The following is a 17,793-nucleotide window of genomic DNA, read 5'->3' as shown; positions in this document are numbered from 1 at the left end:
ATCATCTCAGTCCATCCAAAAATGGTCTCGCTGACAGGAGAACCAGATGAACAAAGCCATAGCCAGTTTGGTTCTAAAGCCATCCATGGCTTTAGAACCAAAAACCAGCTCCAGAAATAGAGCTATGGTTAAGTTCAGAAATGGAACTGGTGGCATTCACCAGTAGAGCTTGGTGTAAGTCCAGAAATGGAACTGGTGGTATTCACCAGTAGAGCTTGGTGTAAGTCCAGAAATGGAACTGGTGGCATTCACCAGTAGAGCTTGGTGTAAGTCCAGAAATGGAACTGGTGGCATTCACCAGTAGAGCTTGGTGTAAGTCCAGAAATGGAACTGGTGGCATTCACCAGTAGAGCTTGGTGTAAGTTCAGAAATGGAAAGATGGTGTCTACAGATGCCCATGGAATATGTGGGAGCTAAAAGCCATATATTGTGAAATAAGTGAATGCTAAATTTAGAATGAACTCATCCAGTGATCCTCGAACCAGGAGACTGCTGGCTCTAAAAGCAATACAACATCGGTGTGTTGTATATGGATGAAATGTAAAGGGTTAAGACAACACTGCAGCAGTCTCGTTACAAACCTGATTTATTAACACAGATTTATACTGATGACTACAACAACTACGTCAATGGCTGATTATTGTTTGCTGACACAACGGACTGCACATATAATATCAGTTGCTCCCTATACTCCCCTCCCCTGCCTTCTCCTCCCCGCACGTGATGGGAATATGAATTATTTACACTGCGTTGAGTCATAGCAAAAGAGAGCAACACATGAAGCCCCTGATGCTGAAACATCACGCCATTTATAAACCCGCCCCATTGCTTACGGCATGTTGTCAGAATCTACAGAATATTTATCACAGGATTTAACGAATGACGCCCGGAATCACCTGTGGGACCATCAGTTTGCCACCATGGTCACTTGTCAATGCAGGATTCATGTGTTTGAATCCTGGTGTTAGCAGTCAGTCAGTCTTTCACTGGTCTCACATCAATCCTGGGTTCATGTGTTTGAATCCTGGTGTTAGCAGTCAGTCAGTCTTTCACTGGTCTCACATCAATCCTGGGTTCATGTGTTTGAGCCGTCAGTCAGTCTTTCACTGGTCTCTCATCAGTCCGGGGTTTATGTGTTTGAATTGTGGTAGTACCAGTCGGCCAGTTTTTCACTACCAGCAGTCTAAGGCTCGTAGGTTTGAAGAATATCCAAATCGCAATATTCTGGGCCATCTCATTCGGTCATTGATTGGGTTTAAGGTTCATCCATTTGTCTCTTGGCATATGCCAGCAGTATATTTGTTACTGGTTGTCGTGATGGGGAGAGAAACTCAATAGTCAATTTCTATATGAATAATATTGGTTTTTGCTCGTTCATTTGACAACAACAAATGTTGAAATATCCGGCGTGTTTCTAGGAGGATCGAGACACGTAATTTATACCATTTAACATTTGATCTTTTACAAGTGGTTTTTTTTTATAATTCATATATTCATTTATATTCGAAATGATCTATGATTTTATCGGGTTAAAAATTGTATTTATTATAGTACATATGATGATAGTATTCATTCCAGTTACGAAACTTCACGTGATAATTACGGCACTATATTTCATAATAATTTTCAGTTATTAGTGAATCATTTTATAAATTGTGGTAGTAATACTATTGTTAGTGCTATTTAAGCATCACAAAAACCTGGACATTCTGTTCTATTTGACTGTGACAAAAATAATATTCAAATTCAAAAGCGGACGGTAGAGATCAGGAAGTTACTGGGCCTACTATCAAGATATGCCACAATATCCCACAGGAAAATACTTCCTCTTTTAAAAAACCGGTGAAAAAATTCATTCAGTCGTAATGCATTCAGAAAATATAGTATTTTTCCACTGGTGACAAAAAATATTTCAAAACAATGATTTATGAATTGAGAGAATACTTTTATATTCTAAATTAAATATAACGAAATAAATCTTCAAACTTCAAGATTTATGAGTTTTGACTATTCTCTAAATTAAGCGCAAGATCCGAGCTAAATCTTGAGTTAAAATCAGTTCATTTTCAATGAGTTAACTCTTAAGAGTCAAATCTTAACTTAAAACTGTGGAACTGGATCCAGAACTATTGTTTTTGCTAATGTATATGTAATGCTATATGTATCGATGAACTTCAGTCACGAACTGCATGCTTTCTTTATATATTGACCATTTTCTGCATATGTCAGCATGGATCTCGTTCCAGTCTGTTCTATATTTGGTTCTTAAGTCATATACACACCCCCTAAAGGGTCTGGATATAACTTCAAACATCAGTAAGGCTTTCAACTCATTTTATGGCGCATTTAGATCAGTTTCGTTACATTCAATCAGCTATCTGATCCGGCTGCATGTCGGTGCGTTTGTCAAATTGAACAAATAAAGAAAAGAATTTGGAATGTTGACCAATTTTGATCCGATAGCTCGAAAAATGTAATTGACTCGCAGCTGTTATAACGTATATATTATACGTTAAATACGTCAATATACGTCAATATGTTAAATTGTGGGGCGTTCCACTCGTGGTGGTTAAACCATTACTATATAAAACTGTGGGGCATTCGACGAATGATTTCTGATTAGAGGTTGTATCTATAGATTATTATTCATTGACCGACCTTTACTTTGACAAAACGCCTCTGCGTTCTTTGAAAATCTGTTTAGGCAGAAATTGGAACAAAATAGGCGAAGTCGCAATAGTCGTTTGTGCTCTTATACGGCAGTAGTTGAAAAACTTGGAGAGTTTTTGTTTTCTATTTAATGAGGAATAGACTATAGAATAATTGTGTCATTCGAGTCCTTGGTCGAATTCTGTTGATGACGCGTTTTTAAGATAGATCTGCGTCATTCATAACTTATTAAGCTTCTTGCGTTATACTTTTCATCGTCAGGTCACGAGTTAAAACTATTTTAAGAAATACTTGGGTGGAGTTGTTGTTATATTGTATATATATACACTGGTTAAGGGAGTGACCAGGTTATATGAGATCATTGTATTCAGGAGTTAAGATCATGTCTAATGTGACATCTAATAATACACAAATGATTATAAGAAATGGTTCTTCATAAATGTCCACGTTATTATGAGTCCTCATTCGCTGTATGAATGTGAAATTTCTTCACGATTATGATTAATTTTGTTTAAACTTTAACTTTGTCCTTGGTCCTCAAGCCATTCGAATTATATGACTTCTCTGTAATTAGTTTCAGAGTCGGCTGACCAAATCTGCGTAAAAAACCTCGATTCTAAAAAGCCGGTTCTGTTGCATGCCTACATTGCTCGTTGCCACATTTTGTCCTTATCAAAATCATTTGTAATATATGTGTATACAGTGAAACCAGACAGTTTGGTCCCATACTGTTTTTATATATTCGTACATTACTAACAGCTTGAATTAGCTACAATTACGACCTGACTTTGGGTCAAAATCAGCTGCGGTAAATTGAAACATTTATGCTAATACGCTCAGCAGACCTCAGGCCTATTGCTATTTTTGACTGCACGACCTATACTGTGACAAGTGACTCGCGAGGATCGACTAGGTGGTCATTGTGAGGGGTGGATTTAGGGGTTGGTCTCAGGTGTCTGGACCCCTGCCTTCACATTGAGGTTGCCTTCTTCGTCAAGACAGCGATCGTTAAAACCTGCAAATTTGCCACTCGGAATTCCAGGTTGGAATCCACTTGGAATTTGCATCTTTTAGGACGTATTTTGTAGAAAATGTATTAACACCGAGGGTGGGACCCTGTTAGTGGCTTTAACACGGATCATGCTTTATCTGAAAAATACCATTTCTTCTCGACCCGGCTTTTCCATTCCTGAGCCATGTAGTATCCGCATCCTGCAACGCCTCCCCTCCCCCCCCTCCCCCCCAATACTACATGAAGGTCAAATATCAAAGAATCTAGATTTGTGAAAGAGTAGATATGGTGGGTCGTTGCCCCGCGGTGCTGTCACAGCAGTGGCAGCACGCTACACCGTGGCATAGACACCACCCTGGATCATCCGACGACAAGATTCAATCACCATGGCAACAACAATCAGGCGATGCCACACCGTGTTACCCCAGTCCAAGATGGCAAGTGGTGTATAAGAGCGGCTCGCGTTGCTGCAGTGCCGAGTGTAGTCGACTTATTCTTTATACACAGTGGAACTCCAGTATAGACTAGTGCAGGTGTAGCAAGGGGTTTTACAAGGTTCACTTGTGAAGCCCCCTCGCAAAAAAACATTTCAGGAGTTCCGCTATATTTGGGCCCCTAGAATATTCTTTAAACATTGAAGGTTACAGGAATTTTCACATTTTTAATAGCGTTTGAAAACTCAACTTGTAGTATTTTTTCCAAAATGATCTACGGTACAAGTAATGTACAGGGTAGATAGGCAGGTCGGGTCAACTTTTAAGCTTAACAGAGAGAAATGAGGTATCAATTTTTTAGCCCTTTTCTTAATATGTATGTAGCGCAAAAGAGTAATCCCTGCACTTAACATAAAATGAGACGAGGATTAAAAACAAAGATGCAGCAATCATTGCAGCAATTCTCGACAATGAATTATCAATACGTCAATAAAATACATTAAAACAAATAGGTTTAAAAAGATGAACTTAATGGATTTAAAAGATTTCGACGATAAGACTTTGAGACGACTAGATATTAGTAGCTTGATGTGAGATTTACAAGGGTGGATCCAAGGAGAGGGTATAGGGGGTATGCAAACATGTTCCCTTCTGAAAACGTAAAGTTGCCCAGAAATTTTGCGATAAAATGAAATAAATTACACTGATACCTGAAAAATGTTCATTTCGTAAAAGCTTATCTCGGTAAAATGCTGGTTAGCTTTCTATCAGGGTGCCCTTTTAATTATATGATATGCCCTATTTTGTGGGTTCACCCCTCCTTGAATCAGACTCTAGATCCAACCCTGAATGAATAGTAATAGCAGCCCCGACTACCAGTACCATTTCGCAGTATATGGCAGCATCAGTATAGAGCTCTCTCTCTCTCTCTCGCACTGTTTTTTCTCCGCACAATGTGTATCAGGTGATCCCAGGGGCTGCACAATAAACTCCTCCCTCCCTCGTTGTGCGTTACACACACGAATAACACGAATTACTGCAAATATTTTGCAAACACATCTGGATTTTTATTGCTCGGTACATTTTTTACCGATGAGATGATACCTGGTGAACTGGCTTGTCCGAACGTGCGGAAAGGATTCAGCCACATATCTTTTCATAATGCTCTCGGATTAACGAGAAAATATTTCAGGAAAAATTGCTGCTTTTAAGATTAGAATAGACTGATTTTGAATGTTTTCCAATATTCCATACGGATGGTAGCGCCTTTGCTAACCCGAGCAGAAACTTATTTTCTCGAGTATGTTTCCTAGTTGGAAGTGAAAGGTATACCTATATATGAAGTGAAAGTGACAAATTAACCCTTTCAGTGCTGACTAATTAATACCCTATAATGCTGAAGAAAATTTGAAAATTCTAAAAAAATTCCACCCTAGTGTGTTGAACAATGGGAATACCACTATAGTGCGTCTACACCGCAGTGCGGTGTATCGTTAGTTACTAGTATTTCACTATGTTTGACACTTGCTGCCATTTTTCAATAGAGATAATTACAAATTACTAATTACATCAATACACCGCAGTGCGGTGTACTAGCAAAATCCATCACTGATTTATACACTGCACTGCGGTGTAGACGCACTGAAAGGGTTAACAATTTTTATTACAGAAAACAGAATAGCTTCGATTTATTTACGTTCACTAGTATCCGTATTTTTTTTTACATACCGGTACAAGTTACAATACATCTTCTCATGGTTTTCATAAACCCGTGGAAAATTTATTTTATTGGCAAAAATAGGACCTTATTACCGGTTAGAAATGGTCTTACCTACCATCATCATCTTTGATCAATTTCTATAATGAAGATCACATCGATGACGATATCGATTTCAAAGAGGACGATGTAGAAAAGGTCGATCTTTTACAGCGCTGCGTCGACAATTTTCTCGGAAATCTAAATATAGACTGGTTCAATCGGGCACTTTACTTGATTAAATGGAGGGGTGGAAGTTATTTCATAAGCTTATGAACGTGTGACCTGGCGCGATGTAGTATTGTATGGCTTGGTGTGGGCAGCAGGGTGGCGCCACTGACCTCAAAAACCTGGAAATCTCAGGGTATGGCAACTAAGACAACAATAGAAAAAATGGCAGCATGGTTTCTCTGACTCTCCACGGTATCCTGAATCTGAAACTGGTTGTTGCCAAGCTCTAACATAGATTTCCCATTCGAGTGAATTGCCCTCCGACTATATCAGAAAAATCAGGGAAAACTCTGGGAATTTGGATAATGCTATTGACCATTTATTGATTATCAATGCGTGATTCAATGAAAAATGAATTGTATCATTTTAAACCTAGAAATTTGTGTGTTATAAGATGGAAAAGTCAGGGAAAGCTCGGCGGATTTGTAAATGGATGGTTTTCCTGGTCACTGGGTATGATGATATGGTGTCGTATTGTGCAGCCCTGGTATATGCAGGAAATGCTATGTATTATAAAGTCTTTCTGCCTGTGGTTATTTGTTAATATCTCTTACGTTGTCGTTGTTGTTGTTGTTGTTGGAAAGATCATCAGATCATCTCCAGAAATAAAACCCGCGTCAAACGACGATCTTCAAAGAGACGTATAACATACGTGGACATAAATAGACGTATTACCGTCTGGCGTGCTGCCGGGATATCTGTTTTATCATTGCAAAATATGCCCTAGGTCTCCGTAATATATATCCCTTCATCTTCCTCTGAATTTAGATATCTTCATTCTCTGGGGCTTAAGTTTTTTTTTTTTTTTTTAAATTATTAGTCGCTTTTTAGTCTGTCCTGATACAATTACGTTCGAGCGAGATATTCTTCGCTCGAGTAGATCGCTCGGCTTCAGGGGTTGTTCGTGGAGCCCTGGAAACCTTTGGATAGGAGATCATGATCATAACCCGCGAATCTGTTTTCGCGGAACTCCTGCAGGCCTCGTACAGCGGAAGATTCGAATTTCTCCATGAGATAAAATGAAAGTTCAATATTTGGTTCCTTTCCAAATTTATACTTAAAAAAGTTTCGGCGACATGGAAATGCTATGTATATATATATATATATATATATATATATATATATATATATATATATAATAGAAAACCGCTCCTATATCATTGATCACACTACAGTATTCTGTTTCTGGTTTTATATCGATTTGAATATATTACAGTAATATGATGTTACTGCGATGATGGTGATGTATTAAATTAAGGTTGATTTTGTGGGAGAATGACATGGCTGCCATGCTGTCATCTGTATATCTACCCCACTCCCTCCCTCCACGCAGCTAACAAATTAAACTGTTTCCAATCCACGACTTCAGAAATATATCGTTGCTTCGACAGTTTTACGTTTAGTGGAAGTGTCGGGCATCCCCAAAATTCGCAAGGTATTTTATCAAATGTCTTTAACAATTTATGGTAAAACACATTTTTTCGAACTGAGCATTTCTTAGCTTGATTATCTGCTGCCCACGAGATCAAACTTTGCCCTGTAGATGACAGCACTGTTTGTATTGTGTGATACTACAAATGAAACAAGTCTACTACCTGCTTGATAAAACTTTACCTTATAGGTGGTGACACTGGTTAGATCATTGTGTTATAGTAAAACTAGATTGTCCGCTACTCACTAAGATAGTGACCCTGTCAATGTAACTGTCACTTTTCCTCAAAATCCCCGTACATAAACTATTGTTTATTATTGCAGTCTTATTATCGAAATGTTTTATTCTTGCAGATAATCAAACGTATTCAAAATGGCCGTCGGTTGTGGAGCTAAATGCGCGAAAATACTTCTTATAGTATTCAACTTTGTGTTCTGGGTGAGTATCGATTGTCGTAGAAATAACCGGTAACCGATCGTCGCAATATTCAATTAATAACTATTCAGAAATGGCTATATTCGCAGCGGTATCAATTAATAGGTTCTCTTCTCACGGGTGAGGAAGTCTAATATGGCCTCGCGAGCGTGTGCGAGATGAGGGAATCACTTCCAGTGTGCGTCGTCATATAAACCGAGTTCGCTTCATTGTTACACGATTTAGTACTTATTAGATTCATCTAGGTTAATCGCGAAAACGTGCGATAGCATTTCGTGCTTAAATGATTATCTCATTTATTGACATAACATTATTATTTAGTGTTCATCGTCTATGAAGAAGAGAACTCGTGTTGATGCGGATTATATCGAGCCAATAGAATTGTTTTCTAATCTATCCACGCTTATACTGATTTCATTTGTTTGATGCGTACAGGAATATGTAAGATGTTACTGAAAGTCTTACTGTTGATAACTGATTGATTTGTACAGAAATATGAAAGATGTTACTGAGAGTCTTACTGTTGATTACTGATTAATTTGAACAGGAATATGAAAGATGTTACTGAGAGTCTTACTGTTGATTACTGATTAATTTGAACAGGAATATGAAAGATGTTACTAAGAGTCTTACTGTTGATTACTGATTAATTTGAACAGAAATATGAAAGATGTTACTGAGGGTCTTACCGTTCATTACTGAATAAATTGAACATTTTCTTTCATATTTCAATAAAATGTTACTGAAAAAATTCAATTTGTTACTAATAGTCCGGTATAATTTGACATTAGGCGTAGACTAGATTTTTTCACCTAATAATGAATTGATAATTTCAGTTGTCAGGTGCTGCTATATTGGGCGTCGGAATATGGCTACGAGTCGACCCAGGCATCCTACAATACTTGAACATCATACAGACCGAAGACCAGTACCTTTCGCTCGCCTCCTATATACTGATCGGATTGGGTTGTTTCGTGTTCATCGTCGGATTCTTCGGTTGTTGTGGAGCGATCAAAGAAAGTAGATGTATGCTGGGAATGGTATGTAGTCCGCTGTTGTCGTGTATCTGATTTACAGTTAACTGCGGTGACGCACAGCCGAAACGCAAGAAACCCCAAGTTAGGAATGAAATAGAAATTTTCTTCTTTAAAACTCCTTATATCCAGGAATGATCGAGCTGTAGGGATCCTGTATATCCAGGAATGACTGATCCAGGAATGACTGATCTGTAGGGATCCTGTATATCCAGGAATGACTGATCTGTAGGGACCCTGTATATCCAGGAATTACTGATCTGTAGGGACCCTGTATATCCAGGAATGATCGAGCTGTAGGGATCCTGTATATCCAGGAATGACTGATCTGTAGGGACCCTGTATATCCAGGAATGACTGATCTGTAGGGATCCTGTATATCCAGGAATGACTGATCTGTAGGGACCCTGTATATCCAGGAATGACTGATCTGTAGGGATCCTGTATATCCAGGAATGACTGATCTGTAGGGACCCTGTATATCCAGGAATGACTGATCTGTAGGGATCCTGTATATCCAGGAATGACTGATCTGTAGGGATCCTGTATATCCAGGAATGACTGATCTGTAGGGACCCTGTATATCCAGGAATGACTGATCTGTAGGGATCCTGTATATCCAGGAATGACTGATCTGTAGGGATCCTGTATATCCAGGAGTGACTGATCTGTAGGAACCCTGTATATCCGGGAATGACCGAGCTATAGGGATCCTGTATATCCAGGAATGACTGATCTGTAGGGACCCTGTATATCCAGGAATGACTGATCTGTAGGGATCCTGTATATCCAGGAATGACTGATCTGTAGGGATCCTGTATATCCAGGAATGACTGATCTGTAGGGACCCTGTATATCCAGGAATGACTGATCTGTAGGGATCCTGTATATCCAGGAATGACTGATCTGTAGGGATCCTGTATATCCAGGAATGACTGATCTGTAGGAACCCTGTATATCCGGGAATGACCGAGCTATAGGGATCCTGTATATCCAGGAATGACTGATTTGTAAGGACCCTGTATATCAAGGTATGACTGATCTGTAGGGATCCTGTATCCAGGAATGACTGATCTGTAGGAACCCTGTATATCCAGGAATGACTGATCTGTAGGGATCCTGTATATCCAGGAATGACTGATCTGTAGGGATCCTGTATATCCAGGAATGACTGATCTGTAGGAACCCTGTATATCCAGGAATGACTGATCTGTAGGAACCCTGTATATCCAGGAATGACTGATCTGTAGGGACCCTGTATATCCAGGAATGACTGATCTGTAGGGATCCTGTATATCCAGGAATGACTGATCTGTAGGGATCCTGTATATCCAGGAATGACTGATCTGTAGGGATCCTGTATATCCAGGAATGACTGATCTGTAGGGATCCTGTATATCCAGGAATGACTGATCTGTAGGGATCCTGTATATCCAGGAATGACTGATCTGTAGGGATCCTGTATATCCAGGAATGACTGATCTGTAGGGATCCTGTATATCCAGGAATGACTGATCTGTAGGGAACCTGATTTGTAGATAAACCTAGTCTATATTAACTGGCTGTACTGAGTTATAAACAGTGACAGCATTTTGTTTTTCATTCATGGGAAAATTGATCCGTTTAACATGTTGAAATAGCCTATTTTCGAACCTATTGTTTAACTAGTTTTTCGGTGGCCATTTGTTATAACTAGTTCATAGGGAAGCATGTGTTATTGAAACCTGATTAATAAACCTATTCAGTTATAGCTCAGTAGATTATGTAACGCTAGATTGTGTAAAAAAATTCTCAGTGTTGATGCCAGAATTCAGAGACCTAAATTCATCAATATCTTCACCAGTCCTAAATTTGATTGTACAAGTCTGACAAGTCCCCCTGGATCCTCTCCACAGAATGATATATATCTTGATTATGCGTCGAACACCTATTGCAGATTGCATTTTATCTCAAACGTTTACTAATGTTTCACTTCATTCCATCGACTTTCAGTATATTTTCTTCCTGGTGATTGTTATGGGTGGTGAAATCGCTGCCGGTGCGCTGGTCATAATCTACAAGGCAAAGGTACGTTATTTGAATCCCCTCCTCCCTCCACCTGTATCTTCAAATACTAATGTCTATTTCAACTTGACTTGAGAGTAGATCAGTTGGTCTTGCTCGGTCAGGTTTGATTGTACATACCTGATAGAAGTCTTATTAGGACCAGAAAGCACTGGCAGTTGACCTAAAACATCGTTTTTTAATCCATTCTTGTAGGATTGCAAAAAAGTCTGCATTGAAAGGGGTTCATTCTCTTTCTCTCGTCTTTCAATGCAGACTTATTTGCAATCTTTCAATACAGTGAAGAATGAATCAAAAAACGATGTTTTAGGTCAACTGCCAGTCCATCCTGATCCTAATGAAACTTTAACAGGTATGTACCACCAAAACTGACTGAGCTAGGCCACCTGATATGCTCTCAAAACAAGTTGAAATAGACATTACCCCTTTTTTTGTATTAATTCACCGCGCCAATTTGGTCCTGTGCTTCCAGATTTTTTTGTGTCCCCCGAACGATGCTTGAAAATAATCTCGAAATTATTGCAGGTGACGAAAGGTCTGAAAACAGAAATGGAAAAACAAGTGAAAGAGAAGATTTTCCCTGGGAATGCTCTACTCAATGCCTGGAACTATGCACAAATTGAGGTATGCGTAGGTTTATCCTTCTTGTACGCAGAGGGGTTTTATTGTTGCGTTCATCCGTCCAGCTAGGAAAACCTAGTTCATCGTTTTACAATTTTCCTACAACTGTATTTTTCTTTATCTCTTCCCTATTTTGATAGAAATAGATTTAAAATTTTTCCCTTCGGCCCCTTTCATTTTTTTTTCTTTAAAGAAATTTGTATTTGTACTCCAAATTATTAAAAAGAACTTCAAAATTTCTTATGTATTTTTGTTTACGATTGCAGTTCAAATGCTGTGGAGCTGTCGGCATTACTGATTACGATCAAAGTGCTTGGCAGAATAATGTAAGTTAAAAATGTTGTCTCCATTTTGATATGCTGGACCCAGTTCTGACCTGGAAAACCTGGAGAACTCGAGGGATCAGAAAAATCTAGAAGAACTTATATCAGGGAATTTGACAAATTTTACCAAAAACCTGGAAAACTGGAATTTGGTTAATTCTATTGATCTGGTGTTTCTTTATTAGTATGAGATCCACTGAAAATGAATGAATTGTAACAATTTAAACCTAGAAATTTTTCTGATTCACTCAGGAGGAATTTTGTATTATCTAATCACATGGAAAAATCAGGGAAAACTCGCGGGATTTGTGAATGGGTTGAAATTGGCGCCACCCTGTGAGCAGTCATGAAAAAGTGGTCTTAGATCTTATGACTAGTACTCGTAGTTCATGAGAGTCAAATTTAAATCAAGAATACGTATTCAGCGCCATAACTCTTGCTGTAAAATTTATGAAATACTTATTGTTTGTTTCAGCAAACTAACGGCATTAAATTGCCGAAAAGTTGCTGCGTATTGAAAGCGACTTCGACCGACTGGAAAAATCCCGTACCGAAAGACGCGAACGCTTGTCAGAAGAACATGGACGCCAACAATGTACATCAAAAAGTTAGTTCTTTTTAACGGCATTCATCGAATAGATTGTACTAGGCTGGTGGCGGTATTAGTAGATACAAAACCTATAATCGTAAGGAGACCATGTCTGGTAGAATACTAGCACACATGCGAGTATTCATTTGGAATGTATGCTGTAAATTAATATAGGCAGAAGTACTCTAGCGGACATGTTAAAACTGTTTATCTCTTGTTCCAATGATTGTAGGTTTTTGTTTCTATTATTGTGGATCATTGAAATCAACTCACTGATCTTTATATTTATAATTCAGTGTTCATTGCGATACTATTATATAGTTGGTTTGTGTTGATTTTATTTTAGGGATGTTTCGAGCAAATGTCTAAATGGTTTCAAAAGCACAGCATCATTCTAATTGCTGTTGCTTGTGGAGTCGCTGGAATTGAGGTAAAAACATTGATCGATTGTTGAGATTATCTGAAATCGGAATTTGTGCATGCAGTGCTAGGGCAGGGTTCGTATTATAGCCGAGTCTTATGCCATCAAGTTTGAATCCCCGAGAGTGAGTACGGTCGACTCAAGCAGGAATTCATCTTGTCACCGGTTTCAAGGAGGGATGGAAAATCTCTTACCCAACACACCAACGCATTTGATCGAATTTTATCTATAAAAAACTGGTCCCAGTGATACACCGCAATGAGGTGTACTAGAAAAGTCCATCACCATCTTCTACACTGCACCGCTGATGATTGATACACCGCATTGCAGTGTAGACGCACTGGTGAGGGGTGAATAGATCTAGTGCCATCATATACATATTTACTCTTTCAGCTTTTCGGCTTCGTGTTCGCGATCTGTTTGTGTCGTAATATCGGCGTTGAGGCGTAGAGACGAGAGAGAGAGAGAGGAGAGAATGTCGGGGGTCATCGCTGTCCTTCGTAGCCGGGTCATCTGTGTGTGTGTTTGTGATGGATAAGATTCATTATTAAAATCGAACGCCGCGTGTAACTAAAACCGCACTCACCGTCACTATTTTCCGCGAATGCTGAATCTATCGAGACCTATTCGAGGAGGAATTCAAACCTATTTAGGAGGAATTCATTTAGAATATTGTCATTATTTTTTTTTCTAACACTCAGAACAACGTGGCCGCACATAGTTATGGTACATATGTACATATTACGTGGAGACTTATAATAGCAGTGTATCACATCGTAGGAAATATTTTTCGAAACGCAAACATCTTCGTTTGATGATAATATTATTAGATTTAATTAAGTATTATTACTATTATTATTATTATTGTGATTATTATTTTATTCAATTAATTACGAATGATTATTTATCACGTAGTCGTTAACCACTTACGCACACACGCGTCGTACTTATTTATAATGATAATGATAATGATAATGATAATAATAGAATGTTGAAAACTGTTTTCGTTGAAATGACGACCATCTATTTGTAACGGGCTATATAAAGACGTCTGCTGGTTTTGACGATTATTCGAAATCTCTATCGTTTTGAGAAGATGATAATAAGATTCTCCGCATCGAACGTTAACGATTCAAGTGTTGTTGTTTCTGCCAACCGCGGGTTTTTTATATTTATGTATAAATAAATGTGCGATATGTGGAAGTGTCCGATATATACAGCGTGTAGCTGCTGTACTACTCATTGTCTGCAAGCGTTTATATATTTCATTACACCTTATGTTTTTTCTATGTGTAATCTTCGATTGTTCTGTTCGGTGTTGAAAGAGTTGAATTTTAGATTTGATGAATTTTAGTTCATTCATTTGACCTGATTTTAGAGGAACTGTAGCTGTAAACCTCGACGTTACAGAACTTCTAACTTATCTTTCTCATGGGTTTGTTACTAGACTGGGAAATTTTTCCTAAAACGTCGGGGAATTTCAATACGTAAAGTCGTAACCCTGGCCCCGGTTGCGCAGTCATGACTTAAATCCAAAAGGGGTCTTAAATGTTAAGACTGGTTCTTAGATGTTAGATAGGCTATAGAACTAAGTTGGTCATCTTAGACCGGTCTTAAATCTGAGCCATGAGACTGTGCAACTGATACCGGACCAGTAAGAACCGTGCCATCTGATCAGTTTCACGGCGTTGTCTTACGAATAAACCGAATAAATCGCTGCTATTGTTGTATCTGATTCATTAGGTATTTTTTTTAGTAGTCGCTCGTATAGGGAACGTTCGTAGAGTTATATAGTTAATGATACGACTAGAAAATCGAGTAATAATAGAGCATAAATAACCTAGAAAAAAAAACTTGGCGTATAAATGATTACTGTATACAGAGTATATGTAACAATCAAAGCTGCGTATTCTCAAATGTTTTGTTTAAATTGTGCGCGCAGGCTACTTAAGATTTACCGACAGTCCTGGAAAGTGACATCGCATCCACTAGGTGCTCTACATTGCTAGTGTATTCTACGGTGGTACACACGCCGATGCTGAGGTTCCTAGTGAAAACCTATTGAACACGCGCTGACCTGACTACCGCTACTATTTGCGAGTGGTTACTCCCCATCTTGAGAGCTCAGTCCCGAAAATATCAAAATACTCTCAAACCAATTAGAGAATTTAGTTCATTTTCATTGAAACTTATGGTGTCGAATTACATTTCTGGTGAAAACTGCCTGTGGTTAATTGTCGTCTGAGGAGATCAGTTCGTCCTGAAAATATCAGAATACACTGAAAATTAGATTCAATGAAACTTCTTGACTTGACGTCGAATTACTCAAATTTCTAGTGAAAGCTGCTACAAATTGGAAATAACCGGTCTGTCAGGTCTGCTCTGCTGCATGTTTGAATGCATTTCGCACTGCGGTGAATTGTTGTCCAGTAAGTTTCGTAAAATTCTGTCATTCACGCGTGTGTCTGTGTGTATATTTTATATGTATTACTATTGAGAGATCTGAAATTGTCGTATTGCTGCATACATACTGTGTATGTTTAGCTTGTCTACTTCACTACTGCATCTCGGTCGTCGTCGTCGATTGTCAACTGTGTTTTATCGTAAGTTTCGTCTTTGTTTAGCAACACGCGTTCGTTTTGGGGCCAAAAACGTCATCGGTTCAATTCTAAACGCCGATTAGGTCCTTTATGAACCCGGCACTCGTCGCCATTATGATTTTTCCGCGCATCGTTGCGAAGATAAAATCCGATTTATTCGGCGAGCGATCAAACTTCTGCGAGGTCTGTACGCGAAGCTGAATTTGTTAAACGATATGGTAACTCATGAAATGATGCGAAGTCCTCATACTGTAATTTAGAAATTCAAAGCTTTATTGAAGCCGCAACATTTCAGTTATTACCTAGCAGCCGTCGTCGAGGTGAAATGATGGATGCTAGGAAAACAATTATCCTGCTACTTAGAATCTGGTGAGATTTTATCTTTGCAATCGTGTGTAGAAATCGAGAGGTTACGTAAACCGCCGGTCCGAAAACTATACTTGGTCGTTGAGATTTTTATATTATTATCATTGATACCTAAAGGACGTTGTTGTATATTGATGACGAGACATGCACTGAATATTTTTAATATTTACCGTAATAATATTATTATAACTTATATTACTAATATATATATTGATATCGATATTCTGAACAGGTGACAAATCATGTTCTATGTTCAGTCGTCGATTTGAAGATCTAGTGTAGTGAGTACAGGCTGTAGTCGGTGTAGCTATTTATCATCATCATCATCATCATCATCGTCGTATAAATGGATTCTTCTGGTTTAAGCGCGTTTTTGGGGGTAACAATCTACGCACCCCGCATCGGACTTTCGCATATTTCATGAAGTGATTTGATATAACGTCTAACGTCCGGTTTCATTTCCAATTGCAAATAATCCTCGGCGAAGTCTCGAACATGACGTGTGCGACAGCCTGAAGGAGAATAGTAATTGAGTATTCAAGGAAGGTGCGCCGGGGTGCAGAGCGATACCTGAATGTTATATTTCTCGGTATTTTTTTTCTCTTTCAAAAATGCGAATTTTATTACAATCGGATTTTTAAACTTCGAATTCAGCCATAATCATGATAGTATTCAAACGATTTTACATTTTACACACAAAGACATGAAATGTTTTGTATATATTTTTAGGCGAAATGAATAATTGTTTTTTTGCAAAACTCCGGGAAACTCTTTGTGGATTTTTCAAGCCACATGCATATATATATAATAGATGTATGATATATATTATATATGTAGACAGTTAATTCGATGATTGTTTTAACCTATTTACAAATCATGAATATATTTCGATTGATTTTTTGGTTTTTATCGCGCGATTTCTTTTTAAGATGCAAACTCTTCGGTCGCTTGTTGAGATTCCATGGCAACTAATAATACTGTTTACATGAGTTAACCCTTTCAGTGCTGACTAATTAATACCCAAAAGTGCTGGAGATAATTTGAAAATTTTCCGAAATTCCAACCCAGTGTGTTGAATAACAGGAGCATCACTTAAGTGTATATACACCGCGGCGCAGTGTATCGTTAGTTACTAATAGTTCACATTGTTTGACAAGTGCTGCCATCTTTCAGTAGAGATAAAAACTATTGACCAATGACATCAATACACCATGATGCGGTGTATTGGCTAAGTCCACTGATTTATACATCGCACTGAAAGGGTTAACCATGAGATGCTAATTTAGGGGCATTCTGTTTTGTGAAACGTACAAAATTCGAGAATTTACAATGAATTGTCTGACATAATGCGGTCGCATGAAAAAGCCAACGAAATCTAAAAACAATTTTCCGATTAAATAAAATTCAGAGAACTTTGAGACAAAATGAGATGGAAGAGATGTCGTTTGAGTTTGGCTCGACGAGATCTTACAACGCTGCATGTGTCAGATTCAATGTTGACTTTTAAACGTATGTAATATTATTACTATTTACTATATTCAACATATATCGATTATTGAAATATACTTATATATGATAATAATTAAACTCATAGTCTATATCTCTATCTATCTATCTATCTATATATATATATATATATATATGTATAAACATTGTTGTATTTGTAAGAAAAATGATGTACATTAACGAAACAATGCTCTATTATTCGATGTATATTTGTGAAACGCTTTCAGGTTCATTAATGAATGGAAAAAAAAACGGAAGATTACTCCAGAATTTGTGCTTTCGTGCGGGATGCTTGTACG

At 38.1% G+C, this 17,793-nt stretch overlaps 1 protein-coding gene across 1 annotated transcript in view; it reads left to right on the top strand.

The window, feature by feature from the left end:
• Positions 1 to 17,575, top strand: part of LOC141912436 (CD82 antigen-like) — a 28,021-nt gene extending 10,446 nt beyond the window's left edge. Inside the window, exons 2-9 of the mRNA XM_074803637.1 lie at positions 7,889 to 7,973; positions 8,807 to 9,010; positions 10,997 to 11,071; positions 11,594 to 11,692; positions 11,956 to 12,015; positions 12,488 to 12,619; positions 12,948 to 13,031; positions 13,416 to 17,575. Of these exons, the coding sequence (XP_074659738.1) occupies positions 7,908 to 7,973; positions 8,807 to 9,010; positions 10,997 to 11,071; positions 11,594 to 11,692; positions 11,956 to 12,015; positions 12,488 to 12,619; positions 12,948 to 13,031; positions 13,416 to 13,472 (777 nt within the window). The 5' untranslated portion in view covers positions 7,889 to 7,907 and the 3' untranslated portion in view covers positions 13,473 to 17,575. The remainder of the gene's footprint in view (positions 1 to 7,888; positions 7,974 to 8,806; positions 9,011 to 10,996; positions 11,072 to 11,593; positions 11,693 to 11,955; positions 12,016 to 12,487; positions 12,620 to 12,947; positions 13,032 to 13,415) is intronic.
• The last annotated feature ends 218 nt before the right edge of the window (positions 17,576 to 17,793 follow it).

The sequence above is a fragment of the Tubulanus polymorphus genome, chromosome 11 (assembly GCF_964204645.1).
Source record: "Tubulanus polymorphus chromosome 11, tnTubPoly1.2, whole genome shotgun sequence".
NCBI lineage: Eukaryota > Metazoa > Nemertea > Palaeonemertea > Tubulaniformes > Tubulanidae > Tubulanus > Tubulanus polymorphus.
Note: the sequence above shows the minus strand (reverse complement) of the source record. Positions and strands in the feature narration are given on the sequence as shown.